The sequence below is a fragment of the Aulostomus chinensis genome, chromosome 21 (genome assembly GCF_037954235.1).
Source record: "Aulostomus chinensis isolate RoL2024-O1b breed Wild chromosome 21, RoL_Achi_v1.0, whole genome shotgun sequence".
NCBI lineage: Eukaryota > Metazoa > Chordata > Actinopteri > Syngnathiformes > Aulostomidae > Aulostomus > Aulostomus chinensis.
The window spans coordinates 7,278,861-7,301,600 of NC_141340.1; the positions used below are offsets into that span (position 1 = coordinate 7,278,861).

Consider the following 22,740-nt stretch of genomic DNA (forward strand, 5'->3'; position numbering starts at 1 on the left):
GGACTGGTGACCTGTCCAGGGTGAACCCCACCTCTCACCTGAAGGCTGCTGGGATAGGCTCCAGCCCCCCGTGAGCAGTAGAAAATGAATGGATGGATGGATGAATTTTGCATGAAGGAGCAGACTACTGCATACACTGTGGTGCAAATTTCACTTCCTTTATCCACTGACAGTAGGTGAAGTAGAGAATACATATTTCCTTTTTTATTCCTTAGTTTTATTGCTTATTGTTCATCATGTGAAGACAACTGCGTTTACTGTAATTCTCATATAAATCAAATGATATATGTTAAATCAGGCTTACTTCCTGTAACCACTAGTTGACAATGTGACTTACACTCAGCTCATCAAATGTGAAGTTTGGAAAAGATCTGACCTTGTGGAGTCCAGTTACATGAGTTTCCTGTTCAATGGTGAAATATCAAAAGAAAAAACTCACAGACTTCACAGTCACCCATCACCAAGTCCTTAAGGCATTTCTGACTAAAGTGAGAGGTACATCAAAGTGTTTAAAAAACACGTTTCCCCCAGGTGGCGCTATGTCTGATCTGCACCAAAATTCAGAGGCTTCATTCGTGACCTGTACTCCACCCTTCCACCACAGATGATGAAAATTCATCTCATTCTTTTTTGTGATCCTACTGATAGTCAGACTATAATCCCCTACATGACTTAACTTTGAAGTTTTGTTGCATCTTTGTAGTGGTTTGAGCTGGAAGAGGCTCCAACTGGGAAACTCCACTTAAAACTGGAGTGGCTCTCTCTGCTATCCACATCTGGGAAGTTGGACCAGGTACAGAATTGTGAGAAGAAGAAAAAAAACAGTTTGTTAATTACCTATCGTCTTTTGATGTAATCTTCTCTGGCTCGTCTTCCTATCACTTCTCTACAAACAGGTGTTGCGAAGCGTGCGTGCAGACAGAAGCCTGGCCAATGATGGGCTGTCGTCAGCACTGCTGGTGGTGTATCTGGACTCAGCAAAGAACCTGCCAGTAAGAAACAGTGCTGCAGTGTTGACTCAATACTGACAATGCTGCTGTGTTGTTCTGCTTCTATGGCTTCTATGTGCTAAAATGTAGAATTAGACCTCACGGTGGGCCTCTTGTTCTCCACCCAAAGCATACACACCACATTTGGCAACACTCTGAACCAGTTTTGTAAGAAATTCCTGTGCTACACTCTTGTTTAAATAAGAAGTATTGGCCAATGTGCAGCAGTACTCCATTTTTCTGTTCACACTTGTTGCCGTTCAGTGACCTCATGTATTTGCTTTCCGTGTTTCCTTGAGCTTTTTGAGTTGCCATGTACACTGAGTTCTGGACGAACCTGTTTGTAACAGCTATGGCAGGAGTTTTTATTATCATCCTTATTATTTGAGCTTTTCTAGCCTTAAAACAAGTGGATTATGGATTTAGCATTTATCATAGCAACATTTCATATCGGTCAGTCCATTAGCAGCTAGCACCACAGGGGTGAAGTATTTTGGCAAGCTAACCCCGATGTTAGCATTGCCCTGTGTTTCCTTGACTAAAACCCAATGGATTTTCTTTTGGATTACAACTGAAAATAAGCTCTGTGGCACACTTAAATGATTTTTGTAGTGTAAAAACAATCTTTAGAAGTACAAAGCTATTAAACTACACAATGACTTCCTGACTTCAGCGTCACTAAGGCTAGCTTGCAACTAGCTAACAAAACAATAATATGTCCCAAGTGCGTGTTATTTGTGGACCCTATTTCAGGCATTTCACTGAAAACCCATTAAAAACACCCTGTTGACTTTGAGAAGAAGGAACCAGATGTTGAACGATGCTTTCTGTATTCCAGGATTTAAGACTTCTCCCTACATGAGAGTACGAATGGCAGAGTTGTTCTTGCCCAGGAATTTGACCTTAAAAAACTTCCTTGAGGTCTTCTTTTCTGGATTAACGTAAAAAGAGCTGTTCACAATTCTTTTTCAGTCATAACTCCTTCTTCTCTTCACTGTCTTTCCTCTTCACCCAAGAGCATCTTCACAGGCAGCCTAGGCTGTGGGAATTTAAGCGAGAGAAGAGCATCTGGCCTAGTCTTTTGTGAGAGCAATAGCTCAGAGTATAGGACAATACTTGTGAGTCCACCTGTATTTTGCAAGCATTAGCTGTGTGCACTGATGTGGGTTGAACAGTAGCAGGAACAGTATTTCAAACCTGCGTCGAGCATGTCAGTAGCTGCACGGTGTGTGCAATAACCATTAACATGAAGAGACACTTCATAACCGGGGATCCAACTGTGCACGCAGCACTATGGCAGCTTGTTAGACGGATTCCTCGAGAATAAGTGTGTAGTTCAAGGCTGCAGAATCGAATAATAGCACAATGAGCTGACAGGCAGAGCTCATCAAATCTCTCCTGGTATTGGTGAGTCAATTGGTGCTACACAGTCTAGCTTGTTATAGTCACAGTTTCTCAGATACACTCATTATTCTGACTCGTGTTCTCATTCACAGCCCCCTTCAGTGTCAAAAGCCCCTGTGCTTATTTTTGTTCCTGATCCTTTATGTTTCTGTACATATATTTATTTTGATATTCCATTTTTCTGGGTTTTTCTTCATGTTTAGTAAAGTCCGTAACGATCACTCCCGTCCTTCTAACTGTGGGTGTGATTTTTTCCCTTCAAATCTCCTCGTGGCTTTAAGAGCAACCTGTCAGATTTCACCTATGACGGGTTGAAGCAAGTCTCAGTCTTTAAGGCTCTGAAGGTAATGTGAGAAAAATGGATTGTATGTACAGATCCCACCACTGCCATGACCCCCCGAACCCACCGCCTTGACCCTCAAGTGCACCATCCATGCGTTTGTGGTTATTATTTGCACAAACCAAGTGACTCTTGTGTTTTTAAAAGAATCTGCATGAAGCTGGGTGATTGCACCGTCTAGTTGACGCTTTGGTCAGGCTAAACATTCTTATCTTATTTGCAGTAATAGGACGTGATTTCCATGGAAGAGGTTTAGGGCCAAAAAAAAAGAGAGGAGGATTTTTATTTTATTTTGTTTTGCATGTCAAGAATTAAGTTTTAATTTCAGGAGTTAAGTTGGAATATTAAGAAAAAATATATATATATACCATTTCCAGAATTTGATAAAATTTGGAGTGTTTTTAGATATAATTTCAAGAATAAAGTCAAAATGTTGAGAATTCAATGTCAAATTTGAGCATTAAGTTGAAATATCCTATAACCTATCTGATGAGTCCATCAGTAGTCCGCCATTTTATCGACCAGATGAGTGGGCTTGAATTTCTGGTGTTAATCTTGACATGTTGTTGACTTTTTTCTCAAAATGGTTTTTCAACTTGATTGTCTACATTTTAACTTTTTTAGACATGCAAAATAAACCAAAATCTTCCTACACTCAGGCCCTAATAATCCTCCGTAGGTTTCCAGCAGCAGCAAATTCCTGATTGAAATGGTGTCAGCGACCAATGCAACACTCACTGCACGTGCTTGTTTTTATTGCACTACTCTTGAATCGAGCTGCATGCGGTTTTCACCATTACACCTACCATAACAAGGCTGGAGGAGCAGCATGTTGGCTCCCTGATAGAGAAGCTCATTATGTCCACCTGATCATGAGGTCAGGGACTGATGAGTTAGCTTTTCTGCATTGTTCTCCTTTTTTTTTGGCCACAATTTACTGTATGTTTACCAGGGAAATGTACTGACACAGAATCAGAGGAGGCAAAAGTGCACACATTCATTACACAATAGGAAATACAGTGACAAAAAGTATCCCATTTACAGTGCATTTCTGAGGCAGCAAAAACAATAACATGCTGATTAAAATAATATATAGAATACAAAAACAGAAACTTTGGATATTTAGGTTTGAACATGATGGTATATTTATTAAGAACTGTCTTTAGGGCTCACAAGTTCAAATATTTCTGGTTTGTTTTTTTGTCTTATTATCTTTTTAATTGTATTTTTTATCCTTCCTGCATCAACAGTAAAGAGTAAGTCTGTTTTTATAACATGAGGAATAAAAAGCAAAGATATTTACATTCAAATGTAGGGAGTAAAATACAATTTGTCAAGAAAAATAGATATTCGAGAAAAGTACAGACATGAAAAATCCACCAGAGGACTCAGTTATGTCCCATCTCTGAACAGAATGCGTTCCATTTGGCATTATAGAAGAAGAAAACCCAAACACATTGATGCAAGTATAGTTTCCTTGTCTCATCAGCAGGTGATTTACTGCAGTACAGCCAGCTTCAGGTTACACATGTTACCCAGAATGCAGCTGCTTAACTGTTCCACTTGGCCCAACTATTTTTTTTTCCTCTAACATTTCCTGGAAGTTAAGAGCCTTTCATTGTGACACATGCGGTGTCGATCCGTCATCAGTCCAGCTGCTTTAGTCCAGCCTGGAACTCCTGCCAGCATTGTAGTCCAGCAGTGAAGTCTTTCCCATCCCTACTGCAACTACCTGGCTGTTGGCAAGGGTGTTAGCTTTAGCTTCTGTCAGCAGATAAACACCTGTTTTAACTTTGCAATGCAATCTTTAGTTCTGTTGGATTTCTGAAATAATTTTAATACCGTGTTTGTTTGACTGCCGTCAACTGACGTGACATTTCGCCAATGACACTGGCTGATGACTATTTGTTGATGTGAAAGGACATTAAGTTAAAGGTTGTTCTATAAATGTGTATGATTGAAATCATCTTTTTTTAATGATAATTTCATGAAGGGTGGAAAATAGTTTTTTCATTCATAATGAAGTTTCATAGTTTGCCTGGTGGAAAAGTGGGAACAGATTACAAATCCACAAGTAAAGCGCGCGCACATTTGCTTCGGCCGAATTTGGATTTTTAAGGCTAAATTCACAGCCAATCGGGTGCTTCTTTCAGAAAAGTGCAACAGCGTTAACACCACATCACGCTGTCGTGGCCAGTCACATTCGATCAGAACTGAACCCACCTTCTTCTGTTTCCCCAGCAGCAAAGACAGAGAGACCGATTGCTGTCATCTGGCTCCAGTCGATGCTGCAAAACAGAGATAGCAACCATCTTCCTTCAGTTTGTCTTTGAGGAGACGGAATGGGGAAAAGGGTCCTCGAGAATCTTCTTCCTCCTGTTTGTTGTTTAGTGTTAAAATGTTTTCACCTCATATTGCAGATACAGGCCATGTGGTGACACGCACAACTGCCGCAGCATTTGATAGTGTCTGAATCTGGACTACTGTAACAGCTGCCCACAATTTCACATTTGTTGCATCTCTGTTGCATCAACCTGCAGGTACAATGTGTAACTCTAAAGCTGCTTGGGGACAGATGTCACACTGAAGCTCCATCCTCAAGAGTAAAAACGGGTTGTTGAGTCAGTTAAGACCTCCCTTCACCGTCAGCGGCCCCCGAATTGCGCCTAGGCTGGGTGCTATTGTGTTGTAAGGAATATTGAATAATACTTAGCTGTCAAAACTCAGCGAGTTAAAATTAGAAAGCAGAGGAGAGACAGAGCTTGGCCGTCTCCCTGGTAGCGTGTCTGCTTGCAGCCTTGCTTGTCAGAATGTATGGTTATCTTCCTCCGTTCCACCGTCTCACCAGTGTGTGCTTGAAAGAAGAAGAGTTTGGGTGTGTTGGCTGCATGGTGTATGTATGTTACAATGAGGTATTTTCTTTCCCTGATCTCTCTGATTCTTTAATAGTCAGCTAAGAAGAGCAGCAGTGAGCCCAGCCCGTATGTCCAGTTAACTGTTGGACACAAAACGCTGGAGAGCAAGGTGGGTCACCGTATCGATCAGGTTATTACCTGAATTTGACCGGGGGTTTATGTCTTTATTAAAATGGTGCATTGATTTGTGGAAAAGTACTTGATTCTCTGTGTGAAAAATGACCTTCTGCAGCATCTCCCATTCTTAGATAGAGTAACACTATGAAATCTAACACCCCTGATTTTTCATGAATTGTATACATTCTCTCCCTGGAGGTTTTTTTTTTTTTTTTTACTGTTAATTTTCCCTCTGACTGTCAAACTGAGATGAGAGCGAGAAATGAAGTGAAAATTGCTGTACAAGAAAATAAAAAGGAATTATATTCATCAAGACGTCGCCACATCGCTGATAGAAAGCTTCAAGGCTGACAAAAAATGTGTTTACAAAGCTTTTCTTGCAGCGTTACAAAGGAATATAATACAAGCACTCAAGTTATTGGGGATGTTGAAGTTTCACTGCAGGAACAATAATTGTAGACTCTAATGTTCGTGAACGTCGTTACAATGTATTTGATCTTTGCCACATTTTTCACTGCACAGCACAGGATTTTAGTTTAACAGGCAGATAAATCAAGTGGGAATACTTGTAATGAATAATATTGTTTACCAATTTATGGAAATTAGCTTAAATATAGTGCAAATGCCCCCGAAAATATCTGTGCCCGCTGCCCTTTCTATAAACTAAACCCATTAATAATAGAGTGAAATGACATACATTTCATTAAAATTTCATGTTTCAGTTCAAAAATTGTCGACGTAATGCATGTTAATGGAGAACATCCTAAATATGGCTGTCAAACCAATCATTAGATTGTAATATACAGTTTGAAAGTACTAAAAGTATAAGAGCAGCAGCTGGAACAACACGCACTCATAAAAATACAAGTACAACTGAACACGACGGACTGAAAAAACCCCAAAACAATTAAAACAGGGAAAATAACATTTTAGTGCACAGTTGAATAAAATTAGTGGCTTATTAGGATCATGATTACAGTTCTGGACAAGTTCCAACCAAAACTATATTATTGTGGATAGTTTAACTTTAATTAAGACGCATTTTTCATGGAGGTCTTATAATGGAGTTTTTTTCTTTTTACTCTTTATTTTAACTAAATACACTTTCCACAAATGTGCAACAGCATTATTAGTAGTAGTTTTTATTATATTTCACTATCATTGTACTTTATTCATTTAAAATTAAACTATTGTGTAAGCAGCCAATAAACGTGATGTACTGTATATGGCCATTGCAGTATTAGTATTTTATCAGTTGAAGACCTTCTTATGACTAACATTGCTCGATTGTTGTTCTAGCAAAATGATGTTTTTAATTAGCATCTAGCCACTAACAACTATCCTGTCTGCACGTTAAAGATCCGCTACAAAACCAAGGAGCCCATGTGGGAAGATTCCTTCTCCTTCCTCGTCCACAACCCCAGGAGGCAGGAGCTGGAGGTGGAGGTAGCCACTGTCTCTCGTTCTCTCTGTTCAAATTTGACAATTATCTATTTTTTTCCAAACCAGAGCCAGCAGTAAAGGCTTTTCTGTTTTCATCTACAGGTGAAAGATGATAAGGCCAAATGCACCCTGGGTAATTTGACTGTGCCTTTGAGTACCCTGTTGGCAGAGGAGGACATGACGCTGACTCATAGCTTCCCTCTCAAGAACTCTGGGCCCAGTTCTGCCATCAGACTCAAGATGGCCCTGAGGGTAAAAGAGCAACTGCATCACCTATCGCTGGCCCTGTATGCATGAATGATGGGGAGAGTTATTCTTTTTGGGCTGAAAAAAACTGGAACACACTTAAAAAAAATCTGCCGAGTTCAGGAAAATGGCTCATGAGAAAGATACCGAGTCAGAAAGTGCATCTGAGTCATTGTTGCAGAGCGTATAAAACAGTTATCAGTGATGCAAAGGCCGATTTGCTGCTTGAAGTTCTTTAGTTCCTAGATGTCAGACTGTGGTTTCTAGACAGATGTAGGATTTCATTTCTTACAAGTGAGCAACTCAGGCTGAATATTTAATGCTTCCAGTTCTTTTATACTCCTGTCCAAGGTGTAGTCAATATAAACTTGATAGCTTCTAATATTGTACTGTGCTAAAAGCCTTTAGAGGTATGTCCTTGGCCAAAAACTGTCTGTTTTCAACAGTTGTTGAAATGCAAGTCAAAGAGCAGGAAGAAGAATTGAGTCATTTGACAGAAATTCATTTGCTTCACATACTTCCCACACAGTCTGTTTTCAATGGTAACAAAGAGAAAGTGCATTAAAAGTTTGATGACATGTTTAGTGAAGATGCTTGAGGATGAGGAGCAGGACAGAGACACTGATGTTGCCTTGAACAAGTGTTTCTCAACAACAGGGCGGGGGCCTGTGGGTGGACGGTGAACTCCCTCAAGTGGGTTGCAAAAAACATGCAAGTTGAAGCTCATATTTTGTGAGTTTATTTACAAAGGAGTCGTGAACTAATTAACAAAAATGTGATAGGAAACGTGCTCAAAACACATTACGTCATTACAGTTATTAAGTGATGTCATTAAGTATATGAGATCCATTCTCAAACACCGAATGAAACTGTAAACTGCACAATTCATTGGAGAAGTCCCTTGTGATGACACAAATGGTTTTGGAGGCATTCCAAACATTAATAAAAAGGAAAAAACAACATACATTTTAGCACACAGACATTTAAAAAGTGTATTACCAACTGTACCACTAGATGGCCCCAGAGAGCCCTTGATCAAGTGTACCCATCTATAGAATGAAGGCTAACGTTGTGAGAAAAGCATAAGAAACTGCCACCTACATGAATATTATGTAACAGATGGTGTGTTTGAGGGGGAAATTGTTCCAATCTGAGGGGGCTTTAATCATAAATACTTTTTCCAATCACAATTTTGATTGAGGGTCTTTTTATTGTACTTATTTAATTCCTCATGCTTGTATAACAGGGAGTGACGTTCAAATATTAGATAAAGTTCGTAATGGACAAATTCATTTAAGTACCGGTAAGTGCATTTATGTGGGCCGATACCAACTAAATTATCATGCTAACGTTGACATTTCCTTTCCTGCCAAGGTCATTGTGGTTTCTGTCAAACCACGAAGGAAAAAACAGCAGTTACCACAGCAAGTAAATTGCATTGCCCTTCACGACTGTGAAATAAATCCCCTCATCTTGTGTTGAATCACATTTGATCAAATAACAGAAAGAATGCAGCTGTATTAGATATTGAAAGGCTCCGAAATATCATTCCCGTGGATCACAAACAAGAGTGGTCATACAGCAGAGAGGAGTGGTATGCAGGCTTGATTCATAGCTGAGATAGTTTTGGGAGACTTGTGGAACGATTGGTTACACCAGAAAGACAAAAGGGCTGAAACAACAGTATTTGAACACTTTAAAAATTTAAAAAAAAAACACCAAAATGTGCAAATCAGCTTTAAAGAATTGTCTTTTCATTTGGGCAGTCGAGTTTAGACTCTTTCACTCTCCCTGTAGATCCTGTCCCTGGAGAAGCAGGGCTCCTCGGACCAGCCGTCCTCTGTCCAGGTCAGGAAATCCAGCTTACCGCAGCCGACTCCAGTCACCACCACGAGTACCTCCGACTCCCCGCGACCTCCACCCACCCCTCCACCACCTACAGATGCTTCCACACTTACTCTCCATCATCGGGATGGTGAGCCATACTCAGCTAGCCCCCTTCGCAGTTCCTCCAGCCTGAGCATGTCGAGCTCCCAGAAACACCTGCCGCATAAAGAATCCACACCCAGTCTGGCCTCAGATATCTCGCTGCCCTTCGCCACCGTGGAGCTGCAGCAAAGGCTGCGCCACCTGCAGAAGTAAGTACCTGTTGTGCTTTATGCATCTGGTGCTGTCAACTTGATGTTAAGATATTTAACCACCCATCTTGTCATACCTGCTCATGTGCAATGTAAACTGAAGTGACACGGTGTGGTGTGTTCACAGTGGCTCCGCCCCCAGCCGGTTCCCCTTGGGAGAGGTCCAGCTGACTGTCCGACACAGTTCTCAAAGGAACAAACTCATCGTGGTGGTCCATGCCTGCCGGTGAGCTCAACACCTACATCATTCAAGGCCGTTTTCAACCTAAAGTTCCTGAAACTGAAAAGGTTCCTGTGGCTGATTGTTGTCTGACCTGCACCACGTTGTCAGTCCATTGGCTGTTAACGTTCTTGTTGTTCCTCCATGATGTATTCATAGAACAGCAACAATAAACCCCTTTGATTCGCAGACCTTTAACCTTGGCAACTCAAAACATGGCAAAATGCAATGAAATCTAACCAATCTGATATGCTCTACAAAAAAAACCCACCCCATAATTCCTGAAATGTCAAAAAGTACTACCTCCTGTGGGGAGGGACTTCCTCTGGGTGAAAAGATGACTGCAGAGCAAGATTTAGACCCTCGTCCTTGATACAGAGGTTGTTCCTGCAAAAGTTCCTAGCTCCTGTTGAACCTTCCACTGGTTAAAAAGAGGGTCTACGCATCATTTTAATGTTTCATCAGCACAAGTCCAAATTGAAAGTGGTTTCAGATTCTTTCTGTTTGACTCACTGGCACCTCTTATGGTGCAAAGTGGTAATTGAAAGCTTGTTAGTGATCTTTCAAATGGGCCCTTTAATTGCATCTTGCCTGGAGTAATTCAGCAGATCGTGTTACCTCTTTCGAAACAACTTACATTTAAGATTAGATAGGCTCCAGCCACCTGAGCACCATGTCCCTGGCAACATGTGAGGGAAACCATTTTGTCCTTTGTGTCCTCAGTAACTTGATCGCCTTCACCAAAGACGGCTCAGATCCCTTCATCCGTCTCTATCTGCTGCCTGACAAGAGTCGGACGGGGAGGAGGAAGACCAGCACGATGAAAAGGACCCTTAACCCTGTTTATGATCAGACGTGAGCGTAGACATTGTTACTCTCTGATGTTTAAACGGCCTGTTGGTTTTGTTTAGAGTTTAAAAAGATGCAGTACTCCTGTGTACTGGAGCTGTTCTGCCATTGGCTGAGAGACGCCTCACACTGAAGCTTTTAATCTAAACTGATGGTTGTGAAAGTGTGATAGACTTTTGAAGCTCCTTTTAAGGCCAATTTTCACGGTTCTACTGTTTTGGTAAATCTTATCGTAAAAACTTTCTTCAGTTACAAAAATGCTCAATGAAAACATTGTAAAAACCATAAAAATTGAGCCCAATAAAAAAAAAAAATATAATGATGATAAATATGAACATTTATGTTTTAGCTGAGATTTTAATGTGAGTCATGATTTCATTGTGGATCGTAAACTGTGGTTATTTTTAACTTCATGTAGGTTTGAGTTCAGTGTGTCTATGGTGGAGCTCCACAGGAGAACTCTGGATGTAGCAGTGAAGAACGGCGGGAGCATCCTGTCCAAACACAAAGGGCTCCTGGGAAAGGTAACGAGGATTTGTTTTAATTCTGATTTTTAATTTAAATTTATTTCATTTTTCTAAAATTTGTGTTTTTTGTTTTTTTTTGTGCTTTTCATTCACAATTGCAGGTGCTGGTAGATTTAAGCGGAGATGATATATCAAAAGGATGGACGCAATGGTAAACCTGCTTCTTCTTCTTCTTCTTCTTCTTTTTTTTACAATTTCTTGTGCTGAAACAACAAGATGTAGTTATTGGATATAATCTATCGATCATGTATTCTTGCAGGTATGAGCTGAGTGAAGATGGTTTGTCGTCTGAAAGCATGAGAAGTATCCAAGACCCCCACTTCACATAGTGCTGCTGTAATCAATTTTTTTAAGGGGCACATGTTGTATTCATGTACATTTGTCATATAGTTTACAGGAATAATTCCAGCATGCAATACATATATTTCCTTTTATTTCCCGAATGTTTGGCTGATAGATATTGTAACATAATTTAATGAAACACACTAAATGCCTTGACTATGTTATGGGTGTGTTATGTAAATAAAATGTTGCTCGTACATTAAAGTAATTCACAGGGGTTTTCATGGCATTACGTTATGTCCAATCGTTGTTGTTCAATTTGTTAAAATATTACAATCTTTTTTTTTTTTGTTTTGTTACCAGAGAAATCTTTTACCAAAGGATCGGAATCAAAAACAGAAGTAGCAAGTCTTGACTATATGGTTATGCAGTGCAATTTGATTGTTTACCTCTTTGTTCTTATTTATGCTTGTGAGAAAAACTTGGAATGCACATATGCAAAGTGTAAAATGGTTGCTCTGCGTGTTTTAGGAGGACTCTGCAATATTCAGGGCATACCGAGGGCATTTTAGGGCTATGAACAAGTGCTGTAGATAATGAACAAGGATACTTGAACAAGGGTTTGATTGTTCACAACAGATGTGCGTCGAGGAAAATGAAGAATACGAACAGAGACAACTGTTAAGGTCATTTACAAGCAGGGCTACCAGATGTTAAAATGACGCAAAGGTTTGTACGTGTGTTGCCATGTGGTTGTAACTGTTTGTTGGAGCTTTTAAATGTCTCTCGTTATCTATCCTGTGCCTTAAAAACTCACTATGTAATTTTGCCTTCTTAATGTTATTGATTTTAAATGATATGATGGCTTTTGATGATTAAATGGTTTCTTTTGTGAAATTTGTCCTGACTTGTTAGCAGAATTAATCCATTCGTCCAATAGATTGCTACAATGTAGAATCAGTGTGTGATATTGTAAGGTTTGGATTCACTGGGATACAACTGCACAAAAACCTATAGAATTATGATTTTTCTATACATTATACACATCTCCTATACAATAAGTGAGATAACGTGCAGCTATGCACCATGATTAGTACACCCAGATAGAACTAATACAGAACAACAATTCTGCAATTTGATTGTTTACCTCTTTGTTCTTATTTATGCTTGTGAGAAAAACTTGGAATGCACATATGCAAAGTGTAAAATGGTTGCTCTGCGTGTTTTAGGAGGACTCTGCAATATTCAGGGCATACCGAGGGCATTTTAGGGCTATGAACAAGTGCTGTAGATAATGAACAAGGATACTTGAACAAGGGTTTGATTGTTTGGAATGGAGAGTTGGTATTTCAGTATAATTCAGTACAAAAGCATCAGAAATTTGGCAAAATAAACATGAACTTAAATGAATCGCTCTCTCAGGTGGATTAAAAAATTAATGATTCTCATGAATTGAGGATTTATTACATGGTTTTAATCAAGCGTACCTAAGAAAGCCCATGTCAGTGTACAATCCACACGCATTCGCTCCTGGAGGCAGGACATACGAAGGGATTTATCGCCATCATGTGGCGGAAAATAAAAACGACATTCTCTTGCGTCACAGCTTTCACGCACGACGATGTGACGTCTGGGGTTACGTATATCCAAATTTGCGCGGGTTTCCTGTGGACTGCTGTCATCCGGCAGCTACGAGAGCACGAAGCTATCGGTCAAAAGGTAACAGAACACCTTAATGTTAAATAATTTATGCTTTTATTAGTAAAAGAAACTGTAGTACAAGTCACAGTTTGGAGCGGCCGGTGTAAAAACCACTTTTGACGTACTGTCAAATTGGCAGCCATGTTTGTTTTGGTCTTGATACACTATTGTTTATAAACGCCGTTTTTCTTACACTACTGCAGTTGTGCTGGATATACTCGCAAAACTGAGGAACATGTCAAAGCGGGAGGCGTTTTGTGAAGCTGCTTGTAAGGAAAATGTGAAAGACTTCCTCAATTTCATCAAGCTCCACGTAAGTAAACTTTACAACTGAGCCAGCTTAAAATAAGCTAACATTATACTCCGTGTGAAATGAAGAATTCCCTCCTGGCATAAGTGTGAAGTAGAATATTATACAGCTGTACTCTGCAATATTCGGGCATTTAAAGTGTAAAATGCAGTGTAAAAATGTTATTTGAGACCACATTTAACTCGTTGTTGTTTAACTTTTATTTCTTAAACCTTTAGATTTATCCGTTTTCTTTACTTTATCATTTCAAATGTATTTTTATAAATTAACTGATTCTTTTTTTGCAGTTTACTCCTTCAGTGTTATGTATTCTATGTTATTCTCTTTTCAGTTGTCTCTTCACATGTCTAACGTTCGTTTCTTTTTGCTCTAAAAACACTTTGAGCTCTTATTTTTGTAGGAAAGGTGCTATATAAAAAGTTAATTCGTATTATTGTTAGTCGTAGTATCTATTTAGTTAAGGCTAAGTAACCTTGTTGTATCATGAAATCATTCCTGTGCTGCAAGTGTTCATTATTTTACACATTCATATTTTGATGTTGCTGGTATGTGTTTAAGTTAAACTAAGTGCTACTGCACTAAATGAGTCCTAAGTTAAGTGTTAGATAGTAAGCGCAAGCTCATTTTTGGGTATTTGTAAAGTTTTTATGTGATAATGGGTTATTGTAGTGGAAGCCAGTATGTCTCCTGGCAGTCAATGACATGAATTTGAAGGGATCGTCTATTTGTTGAATCTATTTTGTCTCTCTCCTGTCGAGCAGAAGGACAAAGCAGACCCTTTTGATGTGGAAGAGGTGGTGCAGGAGATGTCCAGAGACCAGAGAGAGGGTCTGTGGGAAAGACTGGCCTCCCTCCTCCGGGACACCTTGCTGGAGTTGCCCCCCGAGCGCTGGGAGGAGGGCGGAGAGGAGGGCATGGTAGAGGAGTCAAGTGTAGACCCTGTGAGGTTATCTTTGGAGTCACAATATTATGCAGTACTTCTTAAAAAAATATATATTTATATTATAATCTCTTCTGCAATATTTAGGATAACAATAATAATTAAATGCTGTCGCTATTTATTTTTCCATGGATGAATCCTAAACTGCTGCTTGCATATTTAAAACTTAAGTGACTTCTGTTTGCTTCCCCTTCAGAAAGATGTCATGGCCGTCGTGGAGGGCGTGACAGTCGTGGCAACAAAGTCCTTAAAAGTCCTACAAAACGGCGACACCTACAAAGCACTTTTAGAAATGACTCATCAACTTCACCGTGCGTGTCCTAGCCTGTTGTTCTTTCTTTTCAAATAATATCAGCTGTATAAACAAAAGAATTGGTTTTTCCCCTTAGATGTTTTGGTGTCGCTGCCAGTGTCAGAGGCTCATGTGCCCACCCATATTCATTCTCTGTGTGAGGCCTGGTGGAAGAAGGGTCTGCTGGATAAAGAAACGTTTGGACGTTCTGCTTTGCTCCTCTCTCTGCAAAAGAGTTTTATGTTGAAGAAGCCGGTCAGTTTGTGTATTCACATCAGTTACTTAATAGATGAAAGATAAATGCAATGCAAACAGATTTAGCCAATCAGTGATGAAGTAGTTCAGTCATGTGATCTTACCAGAACTACATAGCTACAATATTAGTTGTTCAAAACTCTTTATTTCTATTGTCTGTTAATAAGGTTTGCATCCATCTTTTTGGTGTCCTCTTTTGTCTCCATGTGTGCTTGGGGTTTTACTGGCGCTCTTTTAATTACATCATCATGCTGCGCCCTCTTAAACTGCGGTAGATGTGAGAGTTTGTGTCTTCTGTTAATCTTGGTGAACAAACACCTTCAGCGGCGGATGAAAGTGTCCATACATTTCTAAGAATGCACAACTCATTTGGATGAAAACCTGACTGCTGTTACACTTTCCAAAATGATCCAGCCTGATGTAGTAGAACTGCGAATAGTCAGGTGTGATGACTGTAACAATTGCCATCAGATATCTGTGCTGTTCATGTTATCAGGGTATTGAGATTCAAAGGATTTGGAGTCTCCATGATGTGATTCTGAGTCTCGACTATGCCTCCGAGGACAACCAGCTGATAATCGACCTGTTGCTTCAGTGCTGTCAGTCTCCGACTCACATCAGGAATGATGACGTGAGTCCTGAAACATCCAGGAAGTGTGTCTGTGTCTGTGTTTTCACAATCCTGTCTGATATGGTTTCTGCATCTTCACAGGGGAAGCGACTGCTGGTCTTCCTCTTCAGCTGGAACATCAACTTCATTCTTCTCCTTCACGGCACCCTCAAAAATCAGCTGGAGTTCTTTAGCAAGTAAGAGGATTACGTCTCTCAGGGACACGAGTCGCTTTAAAATTACTAACGACTACATTGTTTTGTTAAAGATCCATGATTTCCAATATTATGGAAATCTATTTCCGAGCATGGAAGAAAGCCAGCGGGGACTTCCTGGAGAAAATGGAGAGCTTGTGTATTCAGGACTTTTTGCAGTGTGCCATCTTGCTTCCCAAAACCTCTCCTGTTCATGCCAAAGTCCGACAGGTAGATCTTTCACATACGCGCTGCTTTGATTCATCTTGTACGTCTTTCATTTTATTTATTTAACATGCCATGCAGATTGTGAGTTACTTCCATGCAAGAAAGGGGCATCACAGATTGGAGAAGATGCTCTACACTCTCTACAGGCCCATCCTCTGGAAAGCTTTGAATGTATGATTGCACCTCTCTCTCTCTCTCTCTTTTTTTTTTTTTTTTTGCATTTATACTAGTGTTTTTTAGAGCTTTGTCACTACTTGTACCACCACTAATCCATCTTGTCTAATGTCTTCATGCCCCTCTAGGCTCCCAACTTTGAGGTTCGTGCAAATGCCACTTTGCTTCTCACCGAGGCCTTCCCTATCCATGACCCGGAACAGAACACCCAGAATATAGACGCGACCATACAGAAGCAGCTGGACACAGTAATGGTGAGAACTTCTCAATGCCTCATGTGAATTTGTGTTGCGATTTTTTTTTTTTTTTTTTTAAGAATTTTAATCGCCACTGAAAATATGTTTGGCACCGTGCTCCTCAGGGCCTCCTCGATGACCCTCATCCCAACGTGCGCTCAATTGCTACTCTGGGGGTTTGCAAGATCCTGGCTAAATGCTGGGAGCTCCTCCCTCCCGCCATCATCACAGACTTCCTGAAGAAGCTGACAACGGAGCTGGCCAGTGACACCAGCTCATCTGATGTCCGCTGCTCCGTCTTCAAGGTGGGAAATGCAGTGCATCACTTTCCTTATGTCTGTTGTCCTGGAAAATGCAAATGTGAGATTCATGAGCTGTCTTGTCATGCCACATTAGGGGAGATTATTCTCACCACAGAGGAAACAAGCATGACTGGTACTCTAGAAGAGAGATGTGTAATGATTTGAAGTGTTTTCTCAGTGTTTGAGCATCGTCTTAGACAACACGCTCAGCCATCCTCTCCTGGAAAAGCTCCTGCCTACTCTCAAGTACAGCCTCCATGACAACTCCGAGAAAGTCCGCACAGCTTTCCTTGATATGCTTATTAAGGTCAAAGCTGTTCGTGCTGCCAAGGTAAGTGTGCAGTAATCCAACAAAAACATCAGGCACAGTGGAAGTGTGTATGCTTCTTCTCCTCATCCTCCCTCCAGTTCTGGGACATATGCAACACAGACCACCTGCTCGCTCGCCTCGCTAGTGACTCCCACTCCGTCTCCAAGCGTATTGTTGACCTGCTCTTCAAGTCCTTCTTCCCTGTCAACGAGTCGGAGAGGGAGTGGTGCGGCAGGTGCATTACCCTCGTTCAGATGAACCCCACGGCAGCCAGGAAGTTCTACCACAATGTCCACAAACACACAGCACCCACTAACATCAGTAAGTGGAGGGAACAGAAAACTGCTATTCTATTGTAGAGTGTTCATAAAAAAAACAAACAGCTAATAGTCTTTGCACATATATCTTCCTCAGTGTTTCACATGTAGTAATTTATTTGTGGAAATAAAAACTTGCAACAAACTAATTTTGATTTTAGAATTTCACACCTTGATCTCTCTTTCTCCAACACAGACACTTAAGCACTTAAAAGCACATCTTAGATTGAACGTGGGTGACTATTGCGACGTAAAGCTCTGCGCACAGAAGGGACTTTACGTTGCATTCAGGAGTACCTCATAAATTTAAACTGTCACAAAGGTTGTTTTAGAATATTAGGTTGCCATTTCTGTCTCGTTTTCTGTTTATTGAAATACATCCATCCGGTGTGACATTATTTGTTCACTACATTCATAATCACAGAGAAGTCGTAAATGTAAATCTTTAAAATTCCATAAAATAATCAAATTGAATTGTAAGGAGCAAAACCCAGCATATATTTCTACAAGTCCACAGGTATTACTGGGATTTTTCAAGTTTAACTTCATGTTTGGAATATTTAAATCCTCGATAACATTCCATTTCTTCTACATAGTTTAACGTTCACTCGTCGAATTATGATTTTAACTTCTTTGTTCTTTTTCTTATGCAGTAAAGCTGATGCTGGCCATTCGTCGCGTTCTGAACTGCTGCATCCAGACCGACTTTGATGACACTGAGATGAATGAGAGCAACAAGGAGAACAGCATGGTAAAAGGAAAACACTGTCAGTTAATTCTTCCAAAGTAATGAACGTTTCGGATCAGAACCAGTTGTGAGTAGGTCACACGTGTAGTCTAAACCTTGGTTGTCTCTCAAACCGACGGGGACGTTGTTTATGTAGAGTTGATGGAGGTTCAATGCAGCGTTTCGATCTCAGCAGGGTGATGGCGGTCTTCTGGGGAAAGACTTGGCTCTCGTGGCGAGTCTGCTGGAGGTTGTGGTTATCTTGTGGAGAAGTGTCGAGAAAGCTCTGAAACAAAACGAGGAGGCCCAGACGTACATTTACACTAAGTTTGGCAACGTCATGTCCAAGTATTTTAGCACCTTTGAGGTACATCAAACCATCATTTGTTTTGGTGTTTGAATAACTGCCATCTGTTAAACTAAACTGTTTAGACCTTGATGATTTTTTTTCCCCCCAGAATGAGCGGTGCACCGTTGCTCTCATACAACTGGCCTCGTTTATGCCCCCGAATGCAGTTCCGACCTTTAGGTGAGCAGCAAAGCATCACCTTTTTCATTTTGTACTTTCTTCTTCTACTAATGTTGCCATCTGTCCTGTTTGTGGCTCCCAGCTGTGGCGTCTTGTCCAGGTTGAAGAGGATGGACTCAGGAGCGGCACCAACACAGTACAGCCAGCTGTTAGACTGCATGTGTATGTGGGGTCAGGCTGCCGACGTCCTGGAGCTCATCACCGACTGGCTCACCGAGGCGCTTCCCAAGGAAGGACGGGTCAGTCAACAACAAACAACAACAAAGACTCTCAGCGCGGATCTAACAGCTGGTAACGGTTTCTTCATGTCATCTTCAGGAAAATGCAAAGCGAAAGGTGCAAATCATGGAGACGGCGGAGGCCAAACCTGATCTGGCACTGGATTACTTGGAGCACCTGTTCCTCCACACATCAACCCGAGAGAAGGTTCTGGCTGTGGGTCAGGGTCCACTCAAGCAGCTCCATACAGTTCTGGGAAACTGGAAGGTCTGTGGAATATAAAACATTGCTATTTAGATAGAAGGAATTAATACAAGAAAAATCAGATTTAAAAGATCAAATAATGAAATGATTTAATGCTTAAAAACTCAGCATTGAAATTAAAAAAAAAACTGTAGGCAAAATAAATGAGAATAAGTTTTCAATCACATCAAAGAGGGAAAGTATTAACTCTATAATGTAGTCGGGCTTCAACTAATAATGATTGTCATCATTAATCTGGGGATTATTACCACAATTAATTGAGGAATTATTAAGTTTATAAAGTGCCAAAAAGAAAAGCATTTGCTCATCACAAATTTCCCAAAGTGACATTTGAATTGCATCTCACGTCCACCCAACAGTTGCAGACCCTTCATTCTCTTCATTTTCTGTCCCTGAATGACACAACATTCTTACATTTAGGAGTCTGGACCCAGAAAATGTTTGACAATTTTGCTTGAAACAATAATTGTTTATTAAACCGTTTGGTAATTTTAATTTTGTTTGATTAATTGTTTCAGCTCTAAACTACTTTAGTAATACAAAATAGAAAATGGAAAGAAAGGAAAGCAAAATAAAAGTGCAGTCGGTGGTGGGATGGTGGGAGCAGTTTAATGGGACGTGAGACGGAGTGATGAGGAGGTGCGAGGTCTGAAGCCAGAACAGAATCTGAGTCTTTCATCAAGGAAACACATAATCAGTGTTCATGACTTCCAGCTCCAGCATCTCATCCTAGATTAGAGGAGCAGTATGAAGGGTTTGATGTGATATTTGTCCCCAACAGTCAGTGCTTTACACTCATCTCAGCTCAACCAGTAAAGATCCCAGAACTCCCAGTGTGGATGTTGCTCTGAAAGCCTTCACCTACCACGGTCGTCTGGGTGCACATCTGCAAAACAGCGTGAGCCTTCGGTTTTCCTTCCTTTTAATCGTCGCTTACGTTTGACTAGTGCATTGCTCAGTTATTCATACATTTACTTCATTCATGTCGCTCTAGGTGACGGAAGGCCGAGGCTACCTGCTCTCTCTGACACATGTGGCGGCGTGGCTAAATGAGAAGGTGCTGCCCTTCCTGACAGCATCGCGTGATGACACCGAGGGTTTGGAGAAGCTGCAGCCACTGGCTGCACAGATAATTGAGGTGAGATTCCCTGCTGCTGGGTGACAGAACACACAGGCAGCTTCTCATCAGCTCAAGTCATCAAGGAGCTTCAGCGCTGACGCGTCCCATCAGTACTCCAGAACACACATGTATCTCCTCTGTTGATTTACATGCTTTTTTGAATAGTTTAGCTCTGGCACTGATTATTATGCTTGAACCTGTTTGTATTTTTGCAGTAAAGTCAATATAAAATTGTACTTCTTGGATTTTTTTTCTTTTTTTTTTCTGGTGTGTGTTTTTTCTCTCCCTGGAATTCCACTTGCGTTGCCTAAATTTATCTCCATCGTGCTGATCTGCTCCAACGGGCTCCATCGATGTAGAAAACACCCTCGACATTTATGTCCGTCCTCCCCAACATTCACGTCGTGGACAGCAGTGGATGCTAGTTTCTCGTTTTGAACTCTGAAGTTAATCATGATTTTAGTGAGCATCCGGTCTTTTGTCCTTGATGTGTTTTGCACCAGAACTTCCTGACAGTGTGTCGTGACGTCGTCCTTGTCGGTTTGGGCGATGACACATTCAAGGGTGAAATCCTCCACCTGTGCTCGCTCATCCTCCTCTCAGGTAAATGTTTAAGTCATTTGCACAGCAGCCATTTTTACTTTGGGTGAACAGTGTTAACAGTAAGTGTTTGTCCTTTGCAGAAACGGGTCACGTGTGTATTCCTGCACTACTGCCAGTTTTGAAGGAGGTGGCTGACAGTTATGTACCGGACGACGACAGCCAGGATGAGGAGCAGGAAGGTTCGACCTCAGTTATTCTGGGAGTAGTGGCCAACATATTCCAGAAGATCATAGAGCTCTTAGCCCGCCAGCTCAGGAAGGAACCGGAGAAGGGAAAACTGGTTTGTAGATATTTGTTGTTTTTATCCTACATGAATGTTTTGTTTTCAGATTTGACACTAATGGTCCCTGGGACTTGAGGATGAACTCAACTTTTCAAAGATCAAGGTGGACAGGAAGAGATTGCAGAAGCACAATCCCTTGTTAATAACAATAATAAAAGAAAGTTTTGGTTTCAGCTATTTTAACTTTCCAATGTAACCCTTTTTTTTTTTTTAATTTCTTGGTCCCCGCCTTAGCTGTGCCAGTCAGCTTTACCTGGCCTGACAGACTTTGTCCAAGTGGCACAGACCTGGGATCGAGCCCCTCTCAGGGGGGTCTTCTCTACGCTCTTCGCCATCATCATTGTGGAGAATAGACATGTCCTCCAGAAGGTGAGCTTCTAGAACATGCTAGCAAGGCAAAGACACGAGATGCTCTGACTGCTGATGAGTGAATGTTTTCATTTTAAAGATGACCCATCCAGAGGAGGTCGTCACCCCAGAGTCAGTGGAGGACATGCCTCCTCTGTCTCGCGTCCTACTATCGGTCATCCTCAAAACTCCCTCTGTTACCAGGTACACACCTTCCACCTGGACTTAACCTTCAACTTGAAGCTTTTGCTCTAAGTCCAAGTTTGAGCTGAACCCCTGTGTGTTTATTTTAGAGCGTTTTTAACAGAAGTCAGCTCATCTCTGGACGCCGAGGTCATCGGCAGTCTGACTGAGCTGGCTGCCATCCTGCACGTCCTGGCCGTCATCAGACACGGTGAGTTCTCGTGATCAGAGCGAAGACGACTTTGGTTTTCCTGTTGTGTGTTTGCTGATGGTCCATCGCTTGGTTGTTCTGCAGCGGGACAGTCCACAGCGAGTCTGAAGACTGCAGCCGTCTCTGTCCAACGGCAGCTGTACACACACGCAGTCGCGGCAGTGGACAGCGGAGACATCCAGAGGTGGGTGCAGAGAAATCCCATCAGAGCTTTCAGGAGATGCCTAACCTGTTTATCCTTGATGAAGTGACTTATCCTTCTCCTTGCAGGGTTTTTTATGAATCTTCTGTGAAGACACTCAACGTAATTCTGGATTTATGAGCTTCATTCCTTGAAAAAAAAGGGCCGATTTGATACGTAGGTTTCCAAGAAGCAGAGAAATATCGACAAGCTGTTGGCGTCACAGACAGTAATGTACATAAAATAAATTTGACTTCTCATCGGATTTTTTTTTTAATGGTTTGACCGAACCATCCCAAATGAGGACAAGCGCCAGTTAGCTAGCACTTCTCTGTCTGCTGATTTGTTGAAGGCCTGCACATTACTCTGCCAGTGTCTTTACACAGTGTGAGAGAACTGATCAAAAATATGGGTTGGAAATGACAGTGCAAGGATAATATATGAGCCCCTAAACCGGTTACACCCTGCTTTAACTCCTCAGAGCTCAACTTATTTCACACGACGTTTTGTTTTTTTAATAACAAGACCATTTCATACATATGAAATACATTTATTGTTTTGTGTGTCTGTCTCTGTTTTCATAGATACTGTTCTGTCAGCATGTGGCATCCCAATAAAGAATAAAACAACCTCAGTGGAACATACTGTTCTTATTTTTATTATTATTATTCAACACAATTTCTAGGTCCTCTTAGCTCCACTCATTGATGATCTGTGAGGTTTTGGCAGGTTT

At 41.0% G+C, this 22,740-nt stretch overlaps 2 protein-coding genes across 5 annotated transcripts in view; both read left to right on the forward strand.

Moving 5' to 3' along the window:
- esyt2b (extended synaptotagmin-like protein 2b) overlaps nt 1-12,374 on the forward strand; it is a 32,824-nt gene extending 20,450 nt beyond the window's left edge. The window contains exons 12-23 of one of the 3 annotated variants that reach the window (XM_086190967.1): nt 704-793; nt 897-992; nt 2,675-2,737; nt 5,683-5,757; nt 7,125-7,211; nt 7,311-7,460; nt 9,252-9,592; nt 9,720-9,818; nt 10,536-10,667; nt 11,080-11,185; nt 11,290-11,339; nt 11,448-12,374. In XM_086190967.1, the coding sequence (XP_086047093.1) occupies nt 704-793; nt 897-992; nt 2,675-2,737; nt 5,683-5,757; nt 7,125-7,211; nt 7,311-7,460; nt 9,252-9,592; nt 9,720-9,818; nt 10,536-10,667; nt 11,080-11,185; nt 11,290-11,339; nt 11,448-11,517 (1,359 nt within the window). In that variant the 3' untranslated portion in view covers nt 11,518-12,374. Of the gene's footprint in view, nt 1-703; nt 794-896; nt 993-2,674; nt 2,738-5,682; nt 5,758-7,124; nt 7,212-7,310; nt 7,461-9,251; nt 9,593-9,719; nt 9,819-10,535; nt 10,668-11,079; nt 11,186-11,289; nt 11,344-11,447 lie in introns of those variants that run through there. The other 2 variants (XM_086190970.1, XM_086190969.1) reach the window with 2 other exon arrangements.
- Nucleotides 12,375-13,072: 698 nt separating this feature from the next.
- On the forward strand, nt 13,073-22,638 carry ncapg2 (non-SMC condensin II complex, subunit G2). Of its 2 annotated transcripts, XM_086191085.1 has the most exons (27): nt 13,073-13,189; nt 13,375-13,484; nt 14,243-14,422; nt 14,618-14,732; nt 14,811-14,968; nt 15,465-15,599; nt 15,681-15,775; nt 15,847-16,003; nt 16,079-16,171; nt 16,303-16,428; nt 16,536-16,715; nt 16,891-17,043; nt 17,121-17,343; nt 17,993-18,090; nt 18,260-18,433; nt 18,525-18,595; nt 18,678-18,834; nt 18,914-19,081; nt 19,860-19,976; nt 20,073-20,216; nt 20,702-20,801; nt 20,882-21,081; nt 21,319-21,453; nt 21,533-21,636; nt 21,726-21,826; nt 21,911-22,010; nt 22,097-22,638. In XM_086191085.1, the coding sequence occupies exons 2-27, from the start codon at nt 13,407-13,409 to the stop codon at nt 22,146-22,148; spliced, it is 3,414 nt and encodes a 1,137-aa protein (XP_086047211.1). In that variant the 5' UTR covers nt 13,073-13,189; nt 13,375-13,406; the 3' UTR covers nt 22,149-22,638. The 2 variants fall into 2 exon arrangements, with proteins under 2 accessions (XP_086047211.1, XP_086047212.1); XM_086191086.1 differs by lacking the exon at nt 16,079-16,171.
- The last annotated feature ends 102 nt before the right edge of the window (nt 22,639-22,740 follow it).

Bases quoted from the DNA above. Each gene is read 5' to 3' on its own strand.
- ncapg2 (XM_086191085.1), top strand. From the start codon at position 13,407: ATGTCAAAGCGGGAGGCGTTTTGTGAAGCTGCTTGTAAGGAAAATGTG. The intron at 18,596-18,677 runs GTGAGCAGCAAA...TGTGGCTCCCAG, and splicing joins AATGCAGTTCCGACCTTTAG to CTGTGGCGTCTTGTCCAGGT. The intron at 20,217-20,701 runs GTGAGATTCCCT...GTTTTGCACCAG, and splicing joins TGGCTGCACAGATAATTGAG to AACTTCCTGACAGTGTGTCG.